A 26,163-nucleotide genomic window follows, 5' to 3' on the forward strand; every position below is an offset into this window, starting at 1 on the left:
AAAGCTAGCTTTGATGAAATCGATCTGGGAGAACTATTACCGACCGAAGGCGGCGGGGAATCGTTCGAGCGAATCTTCCGAAGATCACTTGACTAATGGTTTACACTGCGGGTTATAAATAGGACGGCATGTGCTCATCCTGTATGGCATTGATCTTTGATGCAAATCTCTTGGGTCAAATCAATATACATCAGGTTACTTAGACTTGTCATATATATATATATATATATATATATATATATATATATATATATGTGTGTGTGTGTGTGTGTGTGTGTGTGTGTGTGTGTGTGTGCGTGTGTGCGTGTGTGCGTGTGCGTGTGCGTAGGTGTGTGCGTGTGTGTATGTGTAAAGAGAGAAAGAGAGATACTGACAGAGAGAAAGAGAAAAAAAGATGGCAAGATAAGCGTTGTGAAAAGGTGAATGTGATAGGTTATGGTAGTCACAGCGATCATTAGATTTAGTTTAACGATAGAGTTCCTGTTAACATTTGACCGACGAATACAGGGTAATTTGATTCAATCAAACTTTATCAAAATGGTAGTTAGAGAATGTATAACACCTGAAAATGGCTATTCTGTTCGTATGGGGTTGTCTTTTTTTCTGAGGCGCCACCTAAAACGGGACCACATTACGACGTATTATGATATACGGTGGTGACACACAGCAACTATAGCGCGTGCATGTGTGTGTGTGCGAGTGCATTGATTCAGGCCGCAGGGAACTGGCGTCTAATGGCACATATATCACGTGACTTCTCTGAATGGATGGCTTTTAAACCATGTGGGAGCACCCGAGAAGCGTGGGTATGAGGTGAAGGATGTGGTCTGAAGAAACTCGCCGGTATACGCTGGGGCTAAAGGAGGGGGAGAATCGAAAAGCATGGTCATCAGATTAAATCAATACTCACACATTTAGTTAAAGGCTAAATACATTCTCGGGCTTGCCCGCATGGACATTTTAAGGGAGCTGCGACGGACGTGAAACCATCTAAGTATTACTTTCGTGTCTAGAATCTCCACTGGAAAAGAAAACTAATCAAGTCCAGTTTGCAGACAACCTTTTAGTTTTCTATAATTTGTTTTGTTTTGTTTTGCGTATGGTCATGTACTACCGTCTAAACCCATTTTGATGATATCGACAACAAGCGATACTCATGCCAACAAAAGCAAGCAATTTTGTAAACCCGTTAGAGCGAGTTAAGCTTGGCCTGTGCTGTTTGTATGTAGTGTCGACTTTATCTCTTTCATGTTAATTTGGTGAGATGCTGTTAGCACACAGCGAGAGAGAAAGAGAGAGAGAGAGAGAGAGAGGGAGAGATGGGGGAAGAAAACAGACAGCATCAACACTCACTCTACTGGTATCTGCATGGAGCCTTCCCTCACCATTCTCAATTATTGCGAATTCTAATATCTTAAACTGTGGGCATTTTTGACAGACACTGCAGTCTATCCCAGTAATTTATCTAGAGGTCAGATCAAGTGCGTCAAATAGGAGGATACTAGATTGTGTTTACGAGTGTATAGCTTAAAGGATTTGTTTATTTTCAACAACAGTCTCCACCTCCAGACAAGGACATCGCTAAAGATCGCAGTCTAAGTTGAAACGCGTGCATGGCGTCACAAGAAATTGAGCTCAAATTGCTTCTTCCTCCAAACTTTTCCCTCGGGATGTATAACTTGCGCAAAATTTTAGTCTTATCGTAATAGGACTGGGGATACTGGCATTCATTTCCTTAATTCATACATTCATTTTCTGCAAAAAAAAATCGTACGTTTCTATCATTGGAAACGGAAAGAACAATGAAATGAATGAAATATCATAATTCATGAAAATTATATGCCCTGCGAAATGTTGGTTTTGATGTATCAAGACGGACTATTAGTCATGCCCTGGGTTTGTTTGTATACAAGCAGTGACGTCAACAGCGATCTCTGTATTTCGCAGAAAACCCACAAACGGCGTCTTTTTACTGTATGTCGTTCGCCAAACCATCATTGCATTATTAGGCCTAATTTCAGAGGTAAGCGAGTGCGCCCGAGGCAGCTTCGATGCAGATGGTAATCTGACATTTTAGCAGCCGCATGGTTTCCCCGTCCACTGGTCATATCACCGTCAGTCGAGATCACGAGGGTCAAACCCTGGGCTACCCAGAATAATGACGACAAAGAGAGGGAGGCGGGGGAGGGGAATCCGAGGATGCGAATCCAGAAGTTCAAGATGCACCTTGATGTGAGAGGTGCATTCGGAAGTTGATAATGTTTATTTTGATCATACATTGTTATTTTTTCCGATGATTTTATGAATTCATAATTCTTCCTTCTTTTGCTCTTCCCTCGTTCGTTCGTTCGCATTTATTCAGCCTCTCAACTCAATCAAAATAAAAGTACATTGTTGTGAAAATTCCAAACAAAATATAACTAAATGACAAAAGAGCAACACAAAAGTGCTGTCTATACTATAACATAATCATTATTAAACATTTATGTTTGCATAATATATACAAAAAGGCAGTACATTTGATTATGTAATAAGTTGATAATTCAACTAATTTCACTAAAAAGGAATAAAGAGAAAACGGAAAACACAATAACTTATCACCTGCAGCAAGTTATAACGCATTCGACGTCTTTAGCTTCTGTGAAACCCCACTCGAAGTAATCATGCAAGAATACCAATGTATCACAATATCAATGCGATAAGAAATTTGTATGTTTTACATGGTATACTCTTACTTAGCATTCATTATCCACTTATGAATGTGGTCGTCTGAAAGACGTACATTTTAGAGAATCATATATTTTCTCGTGAATATAAAACCAGCGTGCGAGCTACGGCGTTGACCTTAAACCACAGAGCAGGAGTTAAACTATACACGTATAACGAATTGTTGTTCAATGATATAAGAATTAGATACATGTCATAATTATCTTCCTATTCATTTTATTGAAGGTCAACTTCATTGTGAAATATAATTTGCTGCTAAACATTGGTATTTAAAACACCTCACTCCAAAAGAATTCTTACAATGAATAGTGGTATCATGGAGATAAAACTTAATTATGGTCGAAACTTATATGTATGTATATATACAAATATATATATATATATATATATATATATATATATATATATCCCTAGTTGGCACCTTAGGGAGACATATTGGGGGGAAGTGTCTTCATTAGGGAGACAACTGGTCATTAAGGAGACAATTTTCGTGTCTCCATTGCGTAAATTGCCATTGAACATGTATTTTAAAATTTGCATATAAAACAAATGGAAATGTCTTCCAAATGACCCATCTCGGAGTATATATATATATATATATATATATATATATATATATACTAAATATAATATACTATAAGTGTAAGTAGATATAAATACTGAAATAAATAATTTGTCATTTAGTGTGAACTTCATTGTACTATATTTACGAGTGATGATATTCATGGCACAACGAGTGTTCATTACCTGCGGCGAATCATCAGATAGGACACTGATAAGCCAGAAAAGCAAATAAGCTTATATCACATGGATATCAGAGGACCCAAGAGCATTCGTATGAATCCACCTTGCATTTGCGGAAAATGGCAGGAGAGTAGCTGCTTTATACCTCATCGGAAAGTTATATCGAGTACGGAAACCGCTGGTGGGCTAATCACACACTTTAGCAGGAAAAGGTGGGGGGGGGAAGCAGACATGCGCACACATACACAGACGGACAGGCAGACAGACACACACACATAATATACAATTACTCACACACTTAAGAATTACACACTTAAGAATATCCTTTTAGTCGGTAGAACTTATATGACTTCAGTGATAGTGATTTCACCAACTAACGAAAGCAGTATAGTATGAACGCAAGATTATGATAGACAATCTATTTTTGCACGAAACGCATATTCAAAGACTAAATGATTAGACGTGTGCAATCATGATGTAAACGGGAATCAGAAAAATAGTTTTGTCTCTGCCGTGAAACACTTACACTAAACATTCTACGTCATTCTCATCTGAAGATACAAAATTAATTTTGATATCCCATGACAAACGCTTTTCATGCATCATGTAGGCCTACATGGAGCTACTTTTTCTCTTCACTAAAACAGATTTTCGTCCATAGTACAAACTCGTTGGAACTCACATGCTTGAAACCTGCGTGCGATGTAGTGAAAATATATACCAGAATAAGCAGGAGTTGTTCAGTCACTCCTTTGCGTACATTAATAACCCGCCTTTCATCTTGCTCTGATTCATTTATTGTCTACAGTAGCTATGAAATAAGCAAAAAATCGCTTCCCATAGAATCGCATCCCCTATCTGATTGAGACTAGATGCTACAAAATATGAATACACAATGAGTTTGTATGAGAAACAAACATGAATCCTCTCCCCAAAAACACCAACAACAGAATACTCGATGATTCAAAAGAATCCAAACAACAATGGAAGCTTAGTTTTGTAGTCAATGAGAATCTAGACATTATTTCAGCAAAACGCTCCTGGTTCGAACCCAGATGTGCCACAAAGATGTAGGGCTCACAATGTCCCCATTTACTCGTGTGTATAACATCGTGTGTCCGCCAATACTGGGGTAATAATAACACCAGTTATATACAGTGTTGTGTAAGAGCAGTGTAAATGATCCCACAGAAGAGGCTATCGTAAATGGGGTCTTTTTCGCCATATTTTTGCTTTCGTTGTTAATTGTTGAGGGAGAAAATTGAGAATGAGTGTGCGATGGAAGACCACAGCACTACTCTCTATACTGTCAAACAAAATATAATGCAAGGGGGAAATGCATCTCTATTTCAGGGAAGAATAATAGCTTCATCCATGATATCATTGTTTTCGCAAAACGTTTCATGGATACCCAACCTTCTCTGAGAGATGCTATAAAAGATATCGGTTCGGACAACTTAAACAATTGCTGATAGCAGCTGCAGCTTTTTCCTTTCTCTCTTAATCACATTTGGTGACCTGACAAGCGAAAAAGAATGCTCAAGGGTAGAGGGAGACTTTGGAAGATATTATTTCCTGGGGCGACCATGGGGTGGTCTTCTCCGACGCTGCAATGGAGCCACTGAAAAGACCTGCTGCATATTAGATCGGGGTATGTTAATGTAGAGTGGCTATTTCCCATTTGCTTTGCTTTCCCTTTTCTCATTCAGAAAAATAACTATTAAGGCTGGATCATTACCTGTTATGATAGTATGTATTGTGTGTGGTATATCGTTTTGAATGTAGGTGTTTTTGTGATATCAAATTATAGGGATCAATATGGAAAAAAAGAAGTCTCTGAAAAGATGAAAATATCAAACAAGATCGAAATGTATAATTCTAAGGATGAGTGACGGAAGAAATTCGTGCAAAATTTCGATTGAGATTATTTTACTATTCTAAATGTTCCATTCAGACAGGGGTATAATATACAGACACAAATCAGGAATACTGCACGCGGATACCCACAGCACACACACACAAACACATAAACAAACACACACACATACAAAGTAAACAAAACACACAAACCCAGCAGTCAACTGTATTCCGCAAAGGGGAGAATGCGTTGTTATGTCCTTGACATCAATATTGATTATTAGCCCTAAATCACTTCTGTGTTGACCTCACTAAAAGGGGCCAGTCTTACAGGGAAGGGATTTAGAGGGAGTGTCCGGCGATCATACTGGTCGGGGGGAAAAGCGCGTTTCCAGTCATCACCATTTCAGCGCATATCGTCCCCGCCTCGGCGTCGGCGATAACCTTTAGAATTGCCCGAAAACAAGCCTGAATGATAGACTTCATGAACGAAAGTGACGCATGGCGCTGCACCTCTCAATTTCAGCCCAAACATCCCGCTTCTTAAGACCGCATCCAATACAACCAGTAATTGTCATACAGAGAAACACACGACAATAAGCGAGAGCATAAAAAAAAAGAAGAAGAAGAAGAAAAAAGGCGGACGCTGCGAAATACAGGAGGCGCCTCGGGCTCGGATCCAATGTTTGCCGAAGCGACGAACCAAACTCTTCTATCACTCTCTTCGGAGTACAACCCTGTTTGAGTAATAGGCAATTATTACTGTGCTTTTTATCATTCCTGTCAGGCGATGGCAACAGATCTCCGGTTGTTGTCGTTGTTGTTTTTGTTTGTTTGTTTTTTTGCATGTGAATGTGTTCGGCAGTTACGTCAAACGACAAATTCTGACATTGTCTTGGACGCAAGAGGACTGCGCTATACCTTATACATAATACATACATGACATTTCTAGATAGGAATTTGTCTTGCTCATTTTTCTAGCGGATGTTTTTCTCCATTTTCATGAAAGTTTGAAGAAAAGTAGCTTTTATGTAATGTTGAACTCTCTCTCTCTCGCTATAGCAACTTTAAAAGGACACAAGCTAACGTTCATGTTTTCACGATAATGCTCCTCTTTACAATCTTATAGTTTAAGAAGCCTTCATGTCAAAGGATATTGCAAAGATAACGGACGCAACATAATTATGCATCATATTCCCTCACGCGGTCTTCGTTAGTGCCTATTGCGTAACTCTCCAGTGATTTCTTTAAATGCAACAAAACTGTCATACTGGTTAACATAGTTCTTCTCGAGTATTACTTGAGTATCTGCGTAATGTGTTAGTATAAGGAAAATGTGTTGCCATGGTAACCACTCACCTATGTATTTAAATAGACCATTTAAGGTATGAAGGTTAAATTCGGTGTATTTGGTATTAACGTCATTGCCCTCATGATATCACCTACTCTAAAGCAACACTCGGGACAGGGATATAAATCGTCTTCACTGATAATTTTAATTATCTGTGTGTTTTTTTTTCTCTGCCCACGTTTCACTACTGCTCCGCAGTTATTATATAACACCTAGTTAATTCCAAGGTCTGTAAGTCACAGACTTGAGTATTGTATCACAGTGCTTACATTACATTCCAGTGTATTCCACTGCATTTGTACCCTCCAGACATTCATCAATTTTAGCGAGTGGCGGCAGTTCCTTGTATGTCGAGTGTGTATATAGTTTATATTCATAGCTTCTACTCCTACCATTATGTAACATGTATTCCTTGTTTCGCTTATTTTTTTCGTGTGTTTGTCTAGTATTGTATTGTGAGTTCAAAATGTCGATGCGCCGCTCTCTTGCATTCCGTATATCACTTACATTTCTGCCCCTGCTTCTTCTGCACTTCTCTCTGGGTCTTTGCCTCGTACACTTGAATGTACCTTTGTTCTTACCACCAGCGGATGTTGTAATCCCATTTATTTATGATGGATAGTACGACTCAGGTTGTGAATTTTCCTTATCACTCTCTAAACAATGACGATTTTTTTGATATGTTTAATCATGGCTCGGTATCTCATGCAATGAATGAATCCGACAGTAAATGTTTCCACGCAAATTATGATTTTAATTCTCATATTAGAAGTGTAGCTTTTGGTGGAGATAATAATGAACAATATCTTAGTTCTGAATATTTTACAATTAATCAATTCAAAGCTCTAACTGAATTATCTCAAAGTTTTTCCTTGATGCAACTCAATATAAGGAGTTTGAATCGTAATTTCGATAATTTTTGCTGTTTTATGAATGACATTCATAAATCATCTTTCTCTGTAATTGGACTGAGCGAAACATGGATCAGTCCGACTTCTATCCCTACGTTCTCTCTTCCCGGTTATGACTTCATAGAAAACAGTCGTCAGCACAAGAAAGGCGGAGGAGTTGCCCTATACGTAAAGAAAGACCTTGATTACATTATTCACAGTGGATTGAACTGCATGAGTGAAGCTGTAGAATCACTCTTTATTGAAGTTAACGTGCCTTGTTCTAGGAATATACTTGTAGTAGTCATTTATCGACCCCCTAATTCTGAGATGCAAGGTTTTCTTAGTTATTTGCAATCATTACTGCAAAGTCCACTTTTCAACAATAAAGATTGTTATATCATGGGAGATTTTAACATAGATTTATCTAAGTTTCAGACATTAAACTCAGCTCAGAATTTATTAGATATTATGATGTCCTCATCCTTTTTACCCCTTATAACAAAGCCAACTCGAGTAACTGATCACTCAGCAACTCTAATTGACAACATATTTTGCAATATTAACCCCTTACCCTTTTCTGGCATTGTTTTATCAGATTTGTCCGACCATTACCCCATATTTACCCACATTCCTTATAATCGCAAACGTAATCTGAATTCCTCTGCAATGTATCTTCGAAAGATTACCCCCGATAATGTAGCTAGGTTGCAAAATGGCCTTAATGAAGTAGATTGGTCTGAGGTATATGATGCTGAGGACCCAAATAATGCTTATGATTTATTCATGAGAAAATTGAATTCACTTTTAGACGAGCATGTTCCTTTAGTTAAGAAAAATAATAGCAATTATAAAAGATCCCCGAGACTTCCGTGGATATCGAAGTCTTTGCTGCGGTCAATTAACCGAAAAAATAATTTGTATTATGCCGATAAAATTAAACACACTGAGGAATCTCGTCATAAATATATTTCATATAAGAATGTTCTCACTCAAATTTTGCGTTGTGCAAAGCGAAAATATTTCAGTGACCAGATATATTATTTTAAACATGATATCCAAAATACTTGGAAAGTTATTGATTCTGCCATTAATAGAAACAAACCAACATCCCGTATTACTACAATCAAACATAATGATCTTATTATTGTTGACCCCAGGTCTATAGCTGATGTTTTCAATCAATATTTTTCACAAATAGGAAATAGTTTTGCTAGAAAGATTCCCAAGTCCCAAAAGTTATTTGTCGATTTTTTACATACGCCCAATTCTAGCTCCTGTTTTTTTGCTCCCACTCACCGGAATGAACTAATTGATATAGTTCAGAATTTAAAGAGTAAAAAAAGTGTTGGTTATGATAATATTGATAATGTTCTTTTAAAACACATTATAAACTGCATTGTGGATCCTTTGGTTCATGTGTTTAATTTGTCTTTAAGTAATGGTGTTGTCCCCGAGGAAATGAAAGTATCTAAGGTTATTCCAATTTTTAAGAAAGGGGATAGGGAAGACATCAGTAATTATAGACCAATATCTTTGTTATCCATTATCTCTAAATTATTAGAAAAAGTTGTACATTTTAGACTCTTGGATTTTCTCAATAAGCACAAGATTATTTCAAATAATCAATTTGGTTTCCGGCAACAACACAACACATCCCATGTAGTTCTCACTTTCCTAGACAAAGTCTCCAAAGCCATTGATAATTATCATCATACTATAGGTGTGTTCCTGGACTTCTCCAAGGCCTTCGATACCATTGACCACAAAATACTCCTTTACAAATTATCTCATTATGGTATTCGTGGCATGGCCTTGGAGTGGTTCAGGAGTTACCTTACCAATCGCAAACAATTTGTTTATATTAGTGGTCACAAATCTGCTATGCATGATATCACTTGTGGTGTACCGCAAGGAAGTTTACTTGGACCACTTTTATTTGTGGTTTACATCAATGATATCATAAATTCATCAAGTATTCTTTCCTTTTTATTATTTGCTGATGATACAAATGTGTTCCTTTCTAGCTCTGATCCAGTGTATTTGATCGATACTATGAACATCGAGATAAAAAAGTTACTTTATTGGACTAGAGCTAACAAATTGTCAATTAATCTTCAAAAAACTAAATGTATGCTTTTCAGTAATTCTTTAGAAAAGTTATCTCAGAATATTTATTTAGACAATATAGCCATTGAAGAAGTTTCCTCAATTAAATTTTTAGGTTTGACTCTTGATAATAAGCTCACCTGGAATTTGCATATCGATTCAATTTGCCGCACAATTTCTAGAAATGTGGGTGTTATCAATAAAGTTAAATTCTATTTTCCGAAAAATGTTTTGTTAATGTTATATTCATCTTTGATCTTACCCTATCTGAACTATGGCATTCTCGCCTGGGGTAACACTTACTCCTCATATTTAGAAAGAATATTATTATTGCAGAAAAAAGCTCTTCGTATCATTTGTAGAGAATCGTGGAGATGTCATACTAATGACTTGTTTCATCAAAATAATATTTTAAAAATTAAGGACTTATATTGTTTGAATTTAGGTCAGTTTATGTACAAATTAATAAATCACTCCCTTCCTTTGGTGTTTGACTCTATGTTTATCCAAAATAAAACTGTACATTCATACCCCACTAGACAAACCAATGAATTCCATTTACCACTGTTTAGGACAATTTTTGCAAAGTCTATATTCTCCTTCGCTGGACCTAAACTCTGGAATTCCCTTGACAGCAGTATAAAAGAATCTCTAAATTTCAACACTTTTACTTTAAAATTAAAGAAAATGCTTATTAATTCTTATATTACTGGGGATTTGCATTCTGAAAGCTCCTAACTGATTTTTCTTGCTGCTAACGCCTTTATTTTGTTTACTTTATTTCATAACCATTATGTTATATCATTCATATGAAAACAACTTCCTGTGTCCTGCATCGACCCCCAATACTTTCCTCCTTTGCCCTTCCCTCTGTCTTCCTGTCCCTTTCTATCTCCTTTTTATCCTTTCCACGTGTATGTAAGAGAGCTGCTTTGTTACTGTGTTATATGTGTGTGCGTTTGAGTGCGTACTCGTTTTGTGTTCTGGTTCCCGTGAATTATGTTAAAATGTCTCGTGTATTACTATTATAAAGCGACTCCGAGGGGACTGCATTCTACAAGCTTGGCTTTTTAGCAGTCCCCTCCATTTCCGACCTCTTCTTTGTTATGATTCAGTCACATTTTGTCCTTGTACTTCTTCTACCAAAATATGTTTTTTGTTTCATGTAAACAAATGACGTGTATTTAAATTTCATTTGGACATGTAAAAGTTACTTTGTACTGACTTTGTGTATATGCAATGTCATATCATATGGTTTGGCCGGAAATGAAATAAAAAATGAAATGAAATGAAATGAAACGCTACCGTGATGAAATAATCAAAATTGAATCATGCTGTAGATTTAAAACAAGCAAAGCAAAAATTGTCTCACTTCCTTTTCAACACTTTCAAATAGTGCTCACGAAATTATTATATGATTTCGTCGTTAACTGATTTTTGTTATTCACCAGAACTAAATATGAGAAATGTTCTTCATGCTGCAAGCAAACTATGATTTAATGCGTTACCCATATTATAATATTCCAACAGCCCCTTCATTGTAGATATTTAAGAAACGTATGCGACAACACCAATCTCTCTTTTTTATATAACATTACACCCACTGCACTGGCTATGTAGATAGATACCATAGTATTACTTGCTTTTATGTTTGTTTGTTCTTTTCCATGTCCTTTTATGTTTTTATGTACTTACAAAACAATAGTTTGTTAACTGTGCAATATTTATCTTCGCTTTGTTTTTGTTTTTGATTGTGCACACTCATCGTAATGTATATTGACGCAGGGCTCCCTTGTAAAGCAGGCCTCTGTGGCTTGAATGGGACTAAAGTGCTTTTGAAGAGGACGGGATACACTTAATAGCCCTAATGCACCGATTACATTTTAATGACGCATGAATCCAAACACTTTTGTGGGTTTAGGAATAAGGTATTAACATGCCGTAAATGACAGAGGAGCGACAAGGGTGAAAAAGAGGGAGGGGCGTGGAGGAAAAAAAAAGTATGGTACTGGTTAACGAACAAACGAAGTTGCATAAGCTGCACTCGAGACTCATTCGATCCCTCACCTTTCCCATCCCCCACGCCCCCCCCCCCTCCCTCCTCCTCCTCTCTCTCACACACATACTCACTCTATCTTTATCTATTCCTCCGGTTCGATATTCACGTTTGTGCCTTTTAAAAGCAAACTGTGATCTCTACATGGGACATCTTGGGATTGCGTCGTATTTGCTATGAGGACGTGAAATTTGGAGAGCGTTGCGCATTGGAGTGGTCCTGCGCATACAGCGATGCAGTGTCGATGCTAGAGTCGTGGGTGGATGCCACCCTGAGAAGTCAATAAAACGTGGAATGATTGGGAGATAAGGGAGAATTTGCAAGAAAGGGAGAGCGAGGGAGAGAAAGAGAGATAGATTGGAGATTCTTTTAACGTTTAAGACAGTCTTGTTGGTATATATTTATGTATAAAAAGAGATTTTTGCATATGCCGTCACAAACATGCGACCAAATCCGTCGCAATTCCGCGTTCTTTATAAGACTCATCGCAAGATTTTCATTCTCCCTAAAATTCTTAGATGTTTGTCCTTCTTCACTCTGATATTTTTTTCTGCTCTTTTATGTAAAACATTTGTATAATACCGTCGTATGAAACTTTACCGATTTAGACAATAAGTCTCTCTTGAAATCACACTCCCCATTACAATTTACGAACTCATTGCACTGTTGCTCCCTTTCCTGCACAATAATACATTCATTCACTTCCAGTGACTGGGCCAAGAGTGATTATGAATTTGCGCAGAGCGAATGGGAAAAAAAAATGGCACTCCATGTAGCCTGAAGAAAAAAAAGATACTTCCTGTAACATGTTCAATCGCAGGATCGGACTACATCTCGTTGATACATGTCACGGCGCCGAGAGGGGAGTTCCCCCGACACACGGTGCGTCTCACGTGGCTCGAGGCCTATTTATCAAAAGCTGTTAGTTGAACAAACATGACTTCATTTCCCATCCCGGGAGAACGATATAGAAAACCTTCGCTTATCAAATATTGTCGGAGAAAAAAAGAAGAAAATAGCCATACTGGCAAATGGACGAACCTGCCTAAATTCACAATGTGAATTGGACACAAACAGCATCGGGCAGCGCGTTTCCCCCTTAAACTACTTTCTTTTCCAGTGGGGATAACAATAGGAAGCATAGTATAGAAGCATGAGTATATCCAAAAGGCACACCGACGTAAGAACACAAAGGAGAACATTAACGTCAGTGAATAAGAAGAGCGAGAGGGTGACAGTTTGACTTAGAAACTTTGCTTGGTAGATTTCACTGTATCAACTGCTAATATTGGTCTGACTTGATTTTTCGGTGAATCAGTAGTACGATCGATTTGTGTCAGCACCATCTCTGCTATAGACTACTTTATCACAATTTCTTTGTCATCACATCCGTAAGAATTTGGTAGGAATTTATGAGAATAATTTGATAGTTGTGATATGTATTATTGAATGGTGTGTCTGTCATATAGCAAACTCAAAGGCATTGGTTTTTTTTTACCTACAATTAATCGTCTAACTTTCCTTTAGCATGCTAACATGCTATCTATCATTAATGATCGTTTGAATGTCACTATTGATTAACATCATACATGAAATTATATCAACAAATTAAATCAACATTCCCAGTGAAAATTTGAGTTCTCGTCTTATTTCCTAACAGGACATCATGCTGCACGCAATAATTGTTGCTAAAAGAGTTAAAAAAAGGGGGGGTGGGGTAAGTAGCCAGACCAGTTCGGTGTTACCAGCGCACATAATATCAGCCTAAAGCAACGAATACTCGATGATTAACTATGAGTCCGTGCCAGAAAGTGCTTTGACTCTTTGAATATCCATGATGTCAAAGCCCCCTTTAGTGAGCACGAAGCATGTTTCGTTTCAGACTGTCCTGTAAAGTGTATACACGGAATTCATATGTTAAACCAATGTATACAATGGTCTTGATGGACCATTTATGTGTCACTATGTTCACGGATCCAGGAAAAAATGCTGCTCCTTCCGTGCAACAATATCAATTCTCCGAACATCATACGTCTTGGATTCCCTTTGTTTTCGAACATGATAAATTTTAGTCTATCTTTGTACTGAACTCGGACGTTGACCGATCGGTTCTGAAAGTGTGTGAAACTACGAGGAGCTCAATAAATGTTCCATCACGAACATAAGATAGTCAAACGGTCACGTCTCCCTCTGCATGATAATTCAAAAGAATGTGTTGGCGTGCACGAGAATTGTATTTGAAGGCAAATTCAGAACGGCGAGTCCCGCAATTTCTCGCGCTACAAATCGTGCCCGATATAGCGGTCGCGACTTTATTTGATTGTTTTCGACAGCCGTCGTATATGCGAAATATTTCACAGAGATTATTGCATTTCTAGGCGGCGGGGAGGCATCGTGATCTCTGTGGGACTTTGCTGTCAAGGTTTCGACGTGTGTCACAAAGAAGGAAACGTATTCTCCATGACTACAAGAAAAAAAAGTGACGAGACGTGGCGACAATTTGACACTAGTTGCTTGTTGTCCCCACAGTTTTTCCTTCGAAAGAAAAGTCTTATTATAATTATACTTGCCCCTTCTTGCTATCTATAAATTACTTATAATATGCTCCTTATGAGAATGCCAAGTCAGTTCTTCCTCTTTTCACCTCAACGTGTTTCTTTTTTTCCGTCGATTTTTCCCATTTGTGCATAATCACAAGAAACATTATCACCTTAGTCGTCTGAAGTTACTTTTGTTTTCATTTTCTGTGAGTAAACGTTTGTGCTCTCTTTTCACAGTTTCTCATTTTCCCGTTTATGTCTCAACGGAAGCTTTTTCAATTATGTTTGCAAAATTGTAACGATTTCATAAGACCCCTTCAAATAAGAAAGGAGCTATCGAAACCTAATTTTGTAAATTGCAAAAAAAAAAGAAATATACTGCTTTTTTTAAGATTTACAAAACACCTCATAGCGTATATCTCACCCTCTCCGTCACCTATGGCCAATCAATCATAATACTTTTCACTTTTTCGTGACAATACGAGTATAATGTAGTTCGCACCACAGCAGTTTTCCGCACATAGAATATAAGAAATTGTTTTTGAAGCATGTACAAGAAATGCCTCTTTGATCAAATATTGACTTTCGCAATCTCACTGACAAAGAAAAAACTTCCTGTGTGCTATTCACACGTGCAACGCTCTTTTCATGCTCAGCATAGGAAATGACCGCTGCACGTTTTGCCTTATTACCCAGATCTGATTTCAATGATTTACTAAGCAATACGACTGGCTACAGTTTTTCTTCTCAAGTATTCTTCATGCTATAGTCGATTAATCTTGCATTGTCCAGCGCGCATTTTCCGCATCTAAATACCCCAGGTACCCCCATCCGCTCGTAACCTTTGATTCCTTAGGTGATGACTAAATTACCCTGAGCGATGAGTCTGTACGCTGGTATTTGATTAGACTCCGACATTCGAGCCGTTTTCTCCTTTAAACTGGAGATATTAATCCTCTTACCTATCTAGCAAGTCATAATTAATCCACGACGTACGGGTGTCGCGCTGACAAACGGGGATAGCAGACACGAGAGGCTTGATAAATGTAATTACAGGGCGCCATCACTCATTGGGGCTGGTCAAGTATTTTTTGGTCTCTCACCCTTGTGTGTTGAAAGAAGGAACTGCAACATTGTATAGGTTTTTTACAGCCTTGTGTCACTTTTCGCGATTTTTTTTTATCCTTGAGGAAGCATCAAAAGGCTTGGACAGCCTGATTTCATCCTGATATGCTCAGGCGCTGCACTAGAGAATGACACGGTCTGGACCCCCACTCCGAACTCGAACATCGCCGGCCACACACAAGGGGGTTTCAGATCTCCCTTGATGCAGCTCACGTGACCAGCACTTCAAAGAAACAAATAAACTATGCTTACCATCTAATCAGAGACATGAGTGATCCGTGTTAAACAACAGCTTTAAGGAGCTGATCTAGACATGGATGAAATCCCTTTTTTATCCCCCTAGCTGTATACAGCTCGTGATGCTAATCGACCCCACTTTGCGGAGGAATGCTCAAATGGGCGCTACTGACAGATCTTGCACCCTCCCACATCACGTGATCAGCAGCGAACTCTCCGTGACACGGCCACTATTCTCTTCCATTCTCGTCTATATTTCTCCTTCGTGTCGGAAGGAAAGACCCTCATACTGGCTGACATCTTGCACTCGCCTTAGACACCACTGATGTAAAACTGGCTAGCCGATAACGGGATGATAAGGTTACAGTTCGTTGTTCCGAAGGTTCGCTAGTCCGAAAATGAATGAAGGTTCGTCATTCTTATAAAGTTCATTAATTCAAAAATTAATGAAAAAGGGTTCGTTGATAGGGAATGTTCGTTAGTATCCACCTTATTTCATTATCGGATACACAAACATTCGGTATAACGCCACAAATGTTCGAATTAACGAACCGTATTTCATTTTCGCACCAACGATCATTTAGGAATTGGAAATCTGTGTATTTTGGAATAACGAACATTAAGATTTACGAACCTTCGGAATAATGAACCTTCGAAATAAAGAATATCTCCCAATTATCGTGGTGACAGGGCTCCTTGGGGGTGAACAGTGTAAACACGAAAGAGACTACTCTTGAGAAAGCATTCTTAATTACCCTTTGCTTGGCTATTCCCCTAACATTTTGTCCCAGAAACATTGAAATTCCGCACTAAGTCTGTCATAGGGTAAGCAAAGTATGCGCTTCAGGATTCGCAAGAGATATAATTAAGTCGAAAAGTATTCTTTGATTTATTTTGCAGCAGTTCACTTCATCTAACATAGTATACCACAAGATGTACAAAATCTACATAAATTCTGTGACAAATGACCATAATTACACGATTTAGAGATTCATTCTGAAAACTGAAATAGAAACAGGATATTGATCCTAATAATAGAAGAGAAAGCACATATTTACCATTCATCGTCTATGTGTGTACTTCAATAAGCTTAAATGGGATATTGCATGTCAGTGTCAGAAGAACTTCATAATGTGACCATCCGAAATAGAAGAAAGTACTTATCATAAATAAAGATGGTATATTCTGAAGTACATGTATCTGTATTTGTACACAATAGATGAGTATTGTATTATGATATAGAGAAAGGTTGCAGGCGAATGAAAGAGTGAGGAATACTGCTACATTGTCCTATATTGCTACTATAGAGTCCACAGAATGAATAAGTAATATTATAAAAACAATAATTGAAAAGTATTCAACATCAATATTGTAAGATCAATAAATGAAATTGAATATGTCAATTAGATTAAATCATAGACATTGCCTATGAAGCATTTCAAAAAATTCTCGTTTTCATTAAATTGAAAGATGGTGTTGTGCTTGTTTTTATAAAATCAAGTATCTGGATAGCGATGTCTTATCTTCTTGTGAGCTAAAACAGTTTTAGGATTTGCTAGTGTATATTGTGGTAAGAACTTGCATTTTCATTAAAAAAAGGTCCTCAATTTGTAAATCTATAATCCAATGGATACAAGGCACTTTTACGCTTTGAACTTTCTTTCGCTGCAAAACAAACAAACAAAACCGCAACTGGGAAATATCGCCTTCTATCAAACCACTAACACGCTTGCACACAAGCCTCTATGTCAGTCAAATGGAAAATTTCATTGGTAGGAAGTTCAAGACTTAAGTGCGATATGTCTGGCCTTGGAAACTGCAACGATAAAATATATTGTCACCTTATGTTCGACTGAATCTTAGGTGTAGAAATTAACCCACAAACCAAACGTATAGTATTCTGATTCTTTGACTTTGTCTCCGTCTCTCTGTGAATAAGCACTGCCCTACCCCTCCCCCTTTTTTCTAAGAGACTTCAATACTCGAACACCATGGGAGTGATTTGAATCTAGAATATCACTCAGGCGAAATATTCATTTTGAGTGATAGCGTCCCACATCCAATCCACTTGCTATCTTCAATCAACCTTTCTTGCGGGCTCTCAGTGGGTGTTTCGAATACCACAAACCATTATGGTGCCATGCAGCAGCGCAACAATGTATAAGATTATGTGAATAATTTCGGGAGAAATATTGAATTCTGGATCAATCTACGCCTTTCCAAAGGGGACGTTTGGGGAAATTTCAAGTAAATTGCTCCTCCCCGTGTTAGTGAACGTATGACGTCATTGCGCTGTTATTTCACAGTAGACCCATCTTTCATATGTCATCACAGTTTTTACGGAGGGGGGGGGGGTTCAGCGGATTTACATCGAATCATAATAAAGTAATCAAATTTAACACCAAATTTCCGTATTTTGCCCCGTGAGAAATGAAAACATGTTTTTGAATTTTCGCACTCTCCCTTTTCATTGCTTATAGGCGTCCTTCGCAGCTTCAAGAAAAGATAGTAACGTTACAACTATGACTCGAATTATGTGAATCCTTTGATTGGCAAGTTGTCAAGTTAGGATGTTAAAAGGTTCCCTTGCATTTGTGAGGCACAGCCAGCCCATTTCCAATGGAGGGTATACTCCTGAAGATGCAGTAAAATCTACATTTTATCAACAAGTTTCAGAATACTTGTGCTCTCTCCCACCATCAGGTTAGATAAACAGAGAGCCAGATGGGAAAGAGACGTGCCTTGCAATCCGCCATGAAATTTGGAGAAAACATTGAGAAGACAAGGCCGCCGGAGTCGTATTTAAAACGACTGGTGTAGAAATTCGGCTATTTATACATGACAATTGTGTGTTATACCCGGATTTAATTCGGCAACGCCATGATTTTCCGGAGGGCGCACTGGCTGTTCCACGCGAGGTCTGTCTTTAGGAGCAAGTCCTTCCACAGAGAAAACGCGTACTTCTCCACATAATCATCTGGTTTGGAATCCAATTTGATATTTCGTTATAACTTTCTGTCAAATCGTCTTAATGATGCCCTATCGATACAGGATTTCTTACGTTAACCAGATATTTCAAAGTGTGTAGTCCAGCGTTATCGCCACTAATCCTATTTTTTCAAGGTGAACTAATGTATAATAGAACGATAACTGCCTTACAAGAGCGAGAATGTATAGAAAACGATGTCCGTTAAATCCCAATCTGACTTATTATCTGTATACACTGCTTCATATTTTCAGATATTTTATGATACATTCTATGCTTATGCAGTCAATCCATAATGTGTATATTATTTTTAGCCTTTTGTATTTTGCGTTGTTTTGATGTAATCTGCATCAATTTGATTGTACATTGTACTCCATTGTATTCGTATGCGTGGATACATTTAAAAATCAGTCTTTTTCGGAAATTACTTTCTACCCTGTGAATGGAAATATAAATAAAAGCAGAAGAAATGTCTACATTCCTTGGTTGCTACGTCACATATTACAAAAGATCCCTTCAGATGTATTAAAAAGAGAAATATACTGTAAATCCTTCAGCAAAGCATGAAAAATGTCTGCTCGTTCTTCATTCACTTTCTTATTTGCTCATGTCAAGAGGAGATTAATTACATGAATTTTTACCTTCCAACCAAGCACACCCTGCCAATGAATAACTAAATTACCGGCTAATAACAAACACAGAGATGCCCGGTGGCGCCTTATAAAGCCAAGTTAATATTGATATGCCTTCGAGAGGCATTTAAACGGCAGTTTATAATAACCACTTAAAGCGCCTTGAAGGAGCCTACCCTCTCACGCTAGCTAGTCCCGTCTAAGAGCACACTAAAAATCCTCTAAGATGACAAATCTAATCGGAAACGGGTGCGTCAGGCTGCGGACCAGCCTGTCATGTGGAATGGCCAAGACAGGTGAAAGTAGTCTTCAGGCCACTTGCTGTCATTTGGATACAACTCACCCAGGGAGGGGGTCGCCCCTGCACAAAACCTTTAATGTCATCCTTTTGAAAGGTATACAATTGGAAGTATTATGGCAATGATGGGATGGTCATTGTCTCTGATGTGCCGCTATATCATCTCTTCCATAGTCCCTCCCGTACTGGTATGTGCTGTAAACGGGACTGCTTATAGTACCTTCAATACACCTGGGCCCTGTTTCATAAAGCTGTTTGTACAGCAACGCATGATTTTACAAACGACTGGAATATGAAGCGCCAATATGTGTGCCCTTTTAACCATTACTTTCTAACACAATACGACTGTATATGTCAATATTTCATTTACACTGAGGCAAAAAAATATACTTTCAACTAAAAACATGTGTTAATGTAAGAAAGACCATTATCATCTGCAAGTTTCAACTTTATCTACTGAAATTGACAGTAATTAGAAAACCCACATTACTTGCCCTATTTAAGTCGTTCGTAAAGTCGTGCGTAACTTTACGAACAGCTCTATGAAACAGGACCCTAGAGATTCTGCTGTCAAAATGGGAGAAGATTCTATAAACCTTGGCAATTTCGGAACTTTGAATTGGCGCTTTGAATTGACAGCAATGGAGCTTGTAACGTTTTCTGAACACATACAAATAAAAAAAAGTAATCCCTTTCTCGATCTTGATCTCGATCTCGATCTCTCGAAATGTGTTGATTTTTTGAATGATTCCATTAATAGCGTGTGTTGAAAAGTTTCCAATCTCTACGTTAAAGTGCTTGATTTTGGAGAAAAAAAAATAAAGACATCATTCAACACGTTGATGTAAAAACTTTGTCTCCGTACATTGAATCGTGCCTTATTCATCTGCCTTCAGATGTATTCATCATACCCATTCGAAAATGCTTCCAAGATATGATGGGTAGTGTGTTGTTCTATACCAAATTAGGATGGAATTACCTTTGAAATAAGTGAATAAGTTAAAGTTCACATTTAACTTTGAACTCTGAGCGCCACGTCGGTCGTCATTTGCTTCAAAATATTCCTTTCATGTTTTGCAAGCATTCTTGCAGGTATAGTGAAAGACATTATTTTTTGTGTGTGAAAACGCGAGCGCGCAGCATAAAACATTGGATGGACACATGGATCACACTCCATACATACACAATGAGACGAAGACATGCGCAGACAACCAAGTTGGACACGTTAACACTTACACCTACACACAAAATGTACACACATGAGAACGTGTTCGCACGGTTTCACACAAGGACACTACGAAAAATACACGGACTCACTCTTGCGAATGCCATGACCTAGTAAAGGATACCGTCACGAGAGCTTTGCTTTTGAGTGTGTAATGTTACTGTACATGTGCTTGTCAAAGTATGTAACGGTACATGTACATTTTATCTGGAGAACATAATAATCAACGAACCAGAAGCAAGGATTTCGATGCGTAGTGGCAATGCGCAATGAGAGCAGATGCAGTACTCTTGAACAATAACGAGTGTAGGCCTCACTGTTCGTTATATGACACAAACACCAGACATATCAAGGCATATTACTTACTCGATTGTGAGTAAACATTAGAGCAAAATGATGAGGTACATTTGGTATGAAATGTCACAGATCTTAATTTGTCACTTACCAAGGATAGAAGTGCTACTCCGGATGCGAAGTTGAGCATGAGCGGCACGATGTCGAATTTTCCCGCCACTCCGGTAATCTTGACTTGAAAGAGGATCCCGTAGGCTTTAGTCAGGTCTCGGTACTCCGTGCCGTTGAGTCTGTAGAATTTCCCAAATCTGGGAAAAGTGAAACCTGATTCATTGGCTATTAGTGACGTAACTCGGTCCACACGTATCGAGCTTATAGTCAGCTTTTGCAAGCATTAGCCATGGTGATGTTAATATGCAATTCAAAGTGTGGTTTTTTTCTTTCTGGTAAGCAAACGCATTCCACGCCTTGCGTCCATGTTTGCCGACATTGAACAAAATGCTGGACATGCAGTCATGCTTAGCATTGCTTGATTCTTTTCGGAAGTATCGCCATTAGATCAATCAAAAGCCAATCAGGTGATTTGTGTTCAAAACAAAAAATTAAGCACAGACAATTTCTTTCGCATGATTATCTTTTTTCCCAAAATACAACACCACGGTGAGCAAGCCAATACGTGTGCATTACGTCACTACAGCCACAATATTCTATGTGATAACATTATTGATAAGTATCATTTTGTGTGCTATCATCGTCACGAAATACACGTGTCCACACGAGTAGAGAAAGGAACCTGGAAAACATTCTAGATGAAACAAAAAGACAGTGATTAGATACATTCAAACATGGAAGAACAAGAAAAGGAGTGTGTTCTAAAAGAAACAGCATTCCGGTGAATACACATTCTTCGACTAAGTTGAACACAAACATTTTGCAAGATAGAATAACACGGAAGAAAGAAAAAATGTGATTGTCTATTGTGCAGGCCAAACGTGCGCATGTCATGGGTTAGGATTTAACCTGTGTCTGCCCAGTTTAAGAGTATACTGGCGTCATTCATTACAATCATGGCAGGTTCACAACCTCTCAAAAAAGAAAAGAAATAAAAAACACTAGCTAAATATCTCGTGAAACCTTTTTTGTTTAATAGGATATATTATTTCCAGTCATAGGTGCTGAATTATGGTGACCGCTCCTTGCATGTTTAACAAACAAAAAAGCGCGATCGATGATACATTAGACCTCTTATGATAATGCATGGAGTTGTCTAATCAAAAGAAATTCAGTATGTACTCTCGCTTGTAAGGAAAAGTTTTGTTAGATTTCGTGAGAAAGAAAATCTGTAAGCAATGTCATAAGATGTCTCGCGCATAAAAAAAGAAAAAGAATAAAGAGAGCGAGAGAGTGACAGGGACAGAAAGAGGAATAAATCATGCATATTCCAAATGAAACACAAGCTAATTGGGGGCGCCCTTTTATCCCATGACTCCATTTTTGGGGGTATATTTATCCTTGACAAACACTTTAAAAATTCGATACTGGTATGTAGTATCATGGTTTGCTTGATATGCTGAGATCTGAGAGTGAAATGAGGGTAGAGGGAGGGCGAAGGGGGTTCGTCCATCTATAAAAAATGTGAATTTGCAATTGACATAGGGGCACTACCTGGCTTGTTTCCCGCCGTCAAAGATGTATCCAAACGGACCTTGGAACGCATCACTGTTTGGGGAATGATTTTTACAAGGCAATATTTAACAGTGTTTGGATAATATTATTGCGGATTGGTTTGGGAAATGGGCGCGTAAAACTATCACCAAAAACTATTACATAAATGGGTGGGGGAAAAGGAAAAACTCTACATTCGAATTTCGATTCCAAATCAAATGTACCCATTTGTATAATTTAAGTCCTATTCTGCTGCTCTTCAATAAGATTTATTGAGGCGTGGATAGGTTTTCAGTGCATCAAGCGTAGTATATGAATAAAAACACTGTTTTTATCCCTGAAATGCATTCAAATACACGGTGAGCCGAAAGTGGCTACAGCTCTGCAGATAGTACCGTCAAACATTGTTATATATTGCCTCATCAGTTAGAAGCGTACATCATATTATTATAGTATGTATATATCAATACTACCGTTCATGAAACAGCGGTGAGAGAAGAATATATTCGTACAGCTGCAAGGCTGCGGCAGAGTAATGTATCTAGTTCTCATTATTCACAGCAACAACATTTACGTTTGGATTTCCTATATCCATGCCGAGCTGAGTTTGAGTTTGAACCTCACAGTAGATGCAATACCAGGTACTTTTTTTTTGTGCACTATATAATGAAATAGATTTCTTTGGGCACTGAGTCCTATCGAAACATCAGTTTCAGTCAATTTTGAATAAAATGTAAAGTATACTGAAAGACACAAGACCATACATGAATAATGTTCACCTTATTTTAAGATAACAATTAAAATGTATATATAAATCGTGACAACGCAATAAGAAAGGTTCATGCATTTTCGTTTCTTTCTTAGTCATTCAACCGAAGTTGAATCAATCAAAGATGAAAAGGCTTGTTAGGACGTTGTCACTCGATAATGAAAACGCTTGCAGTAAAGTTAGGATGATAATGAAAGTGCTGATACTAACGAAGCAAGAGCATTGAATTTTCCAACGTATTGCCTATCAAACTTAAAATAAAGTTATAATGATACTTTAATATCCCTATAAGTCGGTGTATTGAAACAGACATTACTAGAAGGCACTTTTAGAATAAATCAGATTGATAACCACTTATGCAACATAAGAGCTTAATGAAGCTGAGAATAAAAATTAAAAATCGGTTTCTTAAGACTTCAGTATATATTCAAACTGATAATGACAAAGAGTAACTTGTGTTATCGATGTTAATATCTTTATTGTGTTAGCATGCCATGTCTTATTTCCTACTAGTTGTTAGAATAATTATAAACATTTCATTCACGAGCTTGGAATTGCTAGTGTTTAGCCTCTGTCCTGGGTTTAAGATATGAAATGTCGCAAAGTGCTTGGACAAAGAAAAAAATCAAATGAAAGAACACAAGGCTGAAAGCGTACTTGGACAAAGACCAGGAAATAGACAAAATAGGGGGGAAGATGGAACATACATTTTTTTTGGTTTAGTTTTTCACCCAATTAATGTGAAAACAAAATTGTGGTTAGGCTTCCCACACCAGACATTAGTCAAAGATAACAATATGATCACAATATGCCGGTACCACTCCACAGATGCACTGACTCACAGCACACAACGCAACGTCCGTACGGGATCGACTGAATTACACATATTTTTATCTCAGTATCTTCTCTTACATCCATTGCCATGTGATGAATAAAAAACCCATGAAGACAACTAATATGATTCTGGTTGACTCTAGAATGCATATACAGGCTGTTGCTGATCTTAATCACATAATTATGAGCTATTGTTCACATGACTTTAGATTTTGAATCACCTGATATTTCACATGGCAATGCCTGTGGCGAAGTCTTCTTAGCAACTCGAGAACTGGCGGACACAATATCTTATAAAGGCTTGCAAAGATAATGGCAACAGTTTTCATCTAAAAGCCCTCATCTCCTCACTTTCTCTCAGTCGCTCACACTCCTTCCAACCTCCTAAAAAAGAGGAACATGTAAATATCATATTACCTGAAATTAAAGCCGCCAGCGATCTTGGCGTTTTGTTCGTCGGCTCGTACAAAGCGGTAATTGGGTAAACAGAGACTGTAGCTGAGGTCCAGGTTACAGTTCCATTGAATGTCGATCGTTATTACCCCGCCCTGAAGATGAGCGGAGAAAAAGAGATCAAGTGTGAAGAGAGTGGTAAAGAAGGTTACATGGAAGACATTTCTCGCCCGCAGGAGGAGGAGGGGGAGGGGAGGGACGGGGGGGGGGGGGAAGGGGATTATGGGATGAGGAGGGATACCCCTTATTGCAAATCGGGGCTCCAGGCAGTGAGCGAGGGGAGAATCTGACAGGCGATATTCTGAGGGGAGGTGACGGGATGTTGAGAGATCGAAGGAGAGATGAAGGTAACAGGGAACGCAAGACATCATTAAAATCAGGAGTAGATATGGAAGCACTATATGAACATAATACAAGAAGCCGAATTTGTGACTTCACAGAAGTGTGGCGACGATTAGAGTTGTACGAAAGATCTAGTTTACGACTGATTTTTGCTTTGTTTGTTTTCATTCATTTCAGTCATCGTAAAAATAACAACAAAATAATGACAAATATTTAGATATGTACATTCAAGCATAAACAATGAGGTAAACTAGTACTTATAAAAGTCAAATACATATCAAATATAATTAGGACATCATTCATCAATCAATAAATAAACTGCCAAGCAGAGAAAAGTACATATATATATATATATATATATATATATATATATATATTATATATATATATATATATATATATATATATATATATATATATATATATATATATATATATAATATATATTATGACCGATGTGTTGGCTCAGTGAGTAGAGCGGCTGCCCTCACAATCGGGAGGTCGTGGGTTCAAACCCCGGCCGCGTCATACCAAAAGACGTTAAAAGATGGGAGTTGCTGCTACCTTGTTTGCCGTTCAACAGTTGAAAAGATTAGAGCAACGTCGATCTGGCGCTGCTCAGTGGCTGCCGGGCCCACGATCAATTGGGCATAAAGAATTTCCATTCTCGAACAGTAAAATTTGGAGTTTATATCCAATTATTATTATTATTATTATTATTATTATTATTATTATTATTATTATTATATATATATGTGTGTGTGTGTGTGTGTGTGTGTGTGTGTGTGTGTGTGTGTGTGTGTGGGCATGATCTTAAACACAGGACAGAAGAAAAAGATTGCTTCCGCGCTAAGCACATCACGAGCCAGACGGCAATATATTATGTGCCGTTATGTAAAGTCAGCCAATGACAAATATCGTACAAATCATATTTTTATCATCATTATTCTATGAACATGACGGGGTTGGTCAAAAGATTCAGGAAATTATAATCTTTCAGGAAACTTGTCAAGGAACGAATTGCACTTC

The 26,163-nt window shown here is 37.9% G+C and overlaps 1 protein-coding gene across 1 annotated transcript in view; it reads right to left on the reverse strand.

The window, feature by feature from the left end:
• LOC139741416 (P2X purinoceptor 4-like) overlaps window positions 1-26,163 on the reverse strand; it is a 168,204-nt gene that overhangs the window by 15,815 nt on the left and 126,226 nt on the right. Inside the window, exons 8-9 of the mRNA XM_071652001.1 lie at window positions 24,757-24,887; window positions 21,223-21,361 (exon numbers count right to left, since the gene is read on the reverse strand). Of these exons, the coding sequence (XP_071508102.1) occupies window positions 21,223-21,361; window positions 24,757-24,887 (270 nt within the window). The remainder of the gene's footprint in view (window positions 1-21,222; window positions 21,362-24,756; window positions 24,888-26,163) is intronic.

The sequence above is a fragment of the Diadema antillarum genome, unplaced genomic scaffold, assembly GCF_040938485.1.
Source record: "Diadema antillarum isolate AM-2024a unplaced genomic scaffold, OU_Dant_1.0 seq00000927_RagTag, whole genome shotgun sequence".
Lineage (NCBI taxonomy): Eukaryota > Metazoa > Echinodermata > Echinoidea > Diadematoida > Diadematidae > Diadema > Diadema antillarum.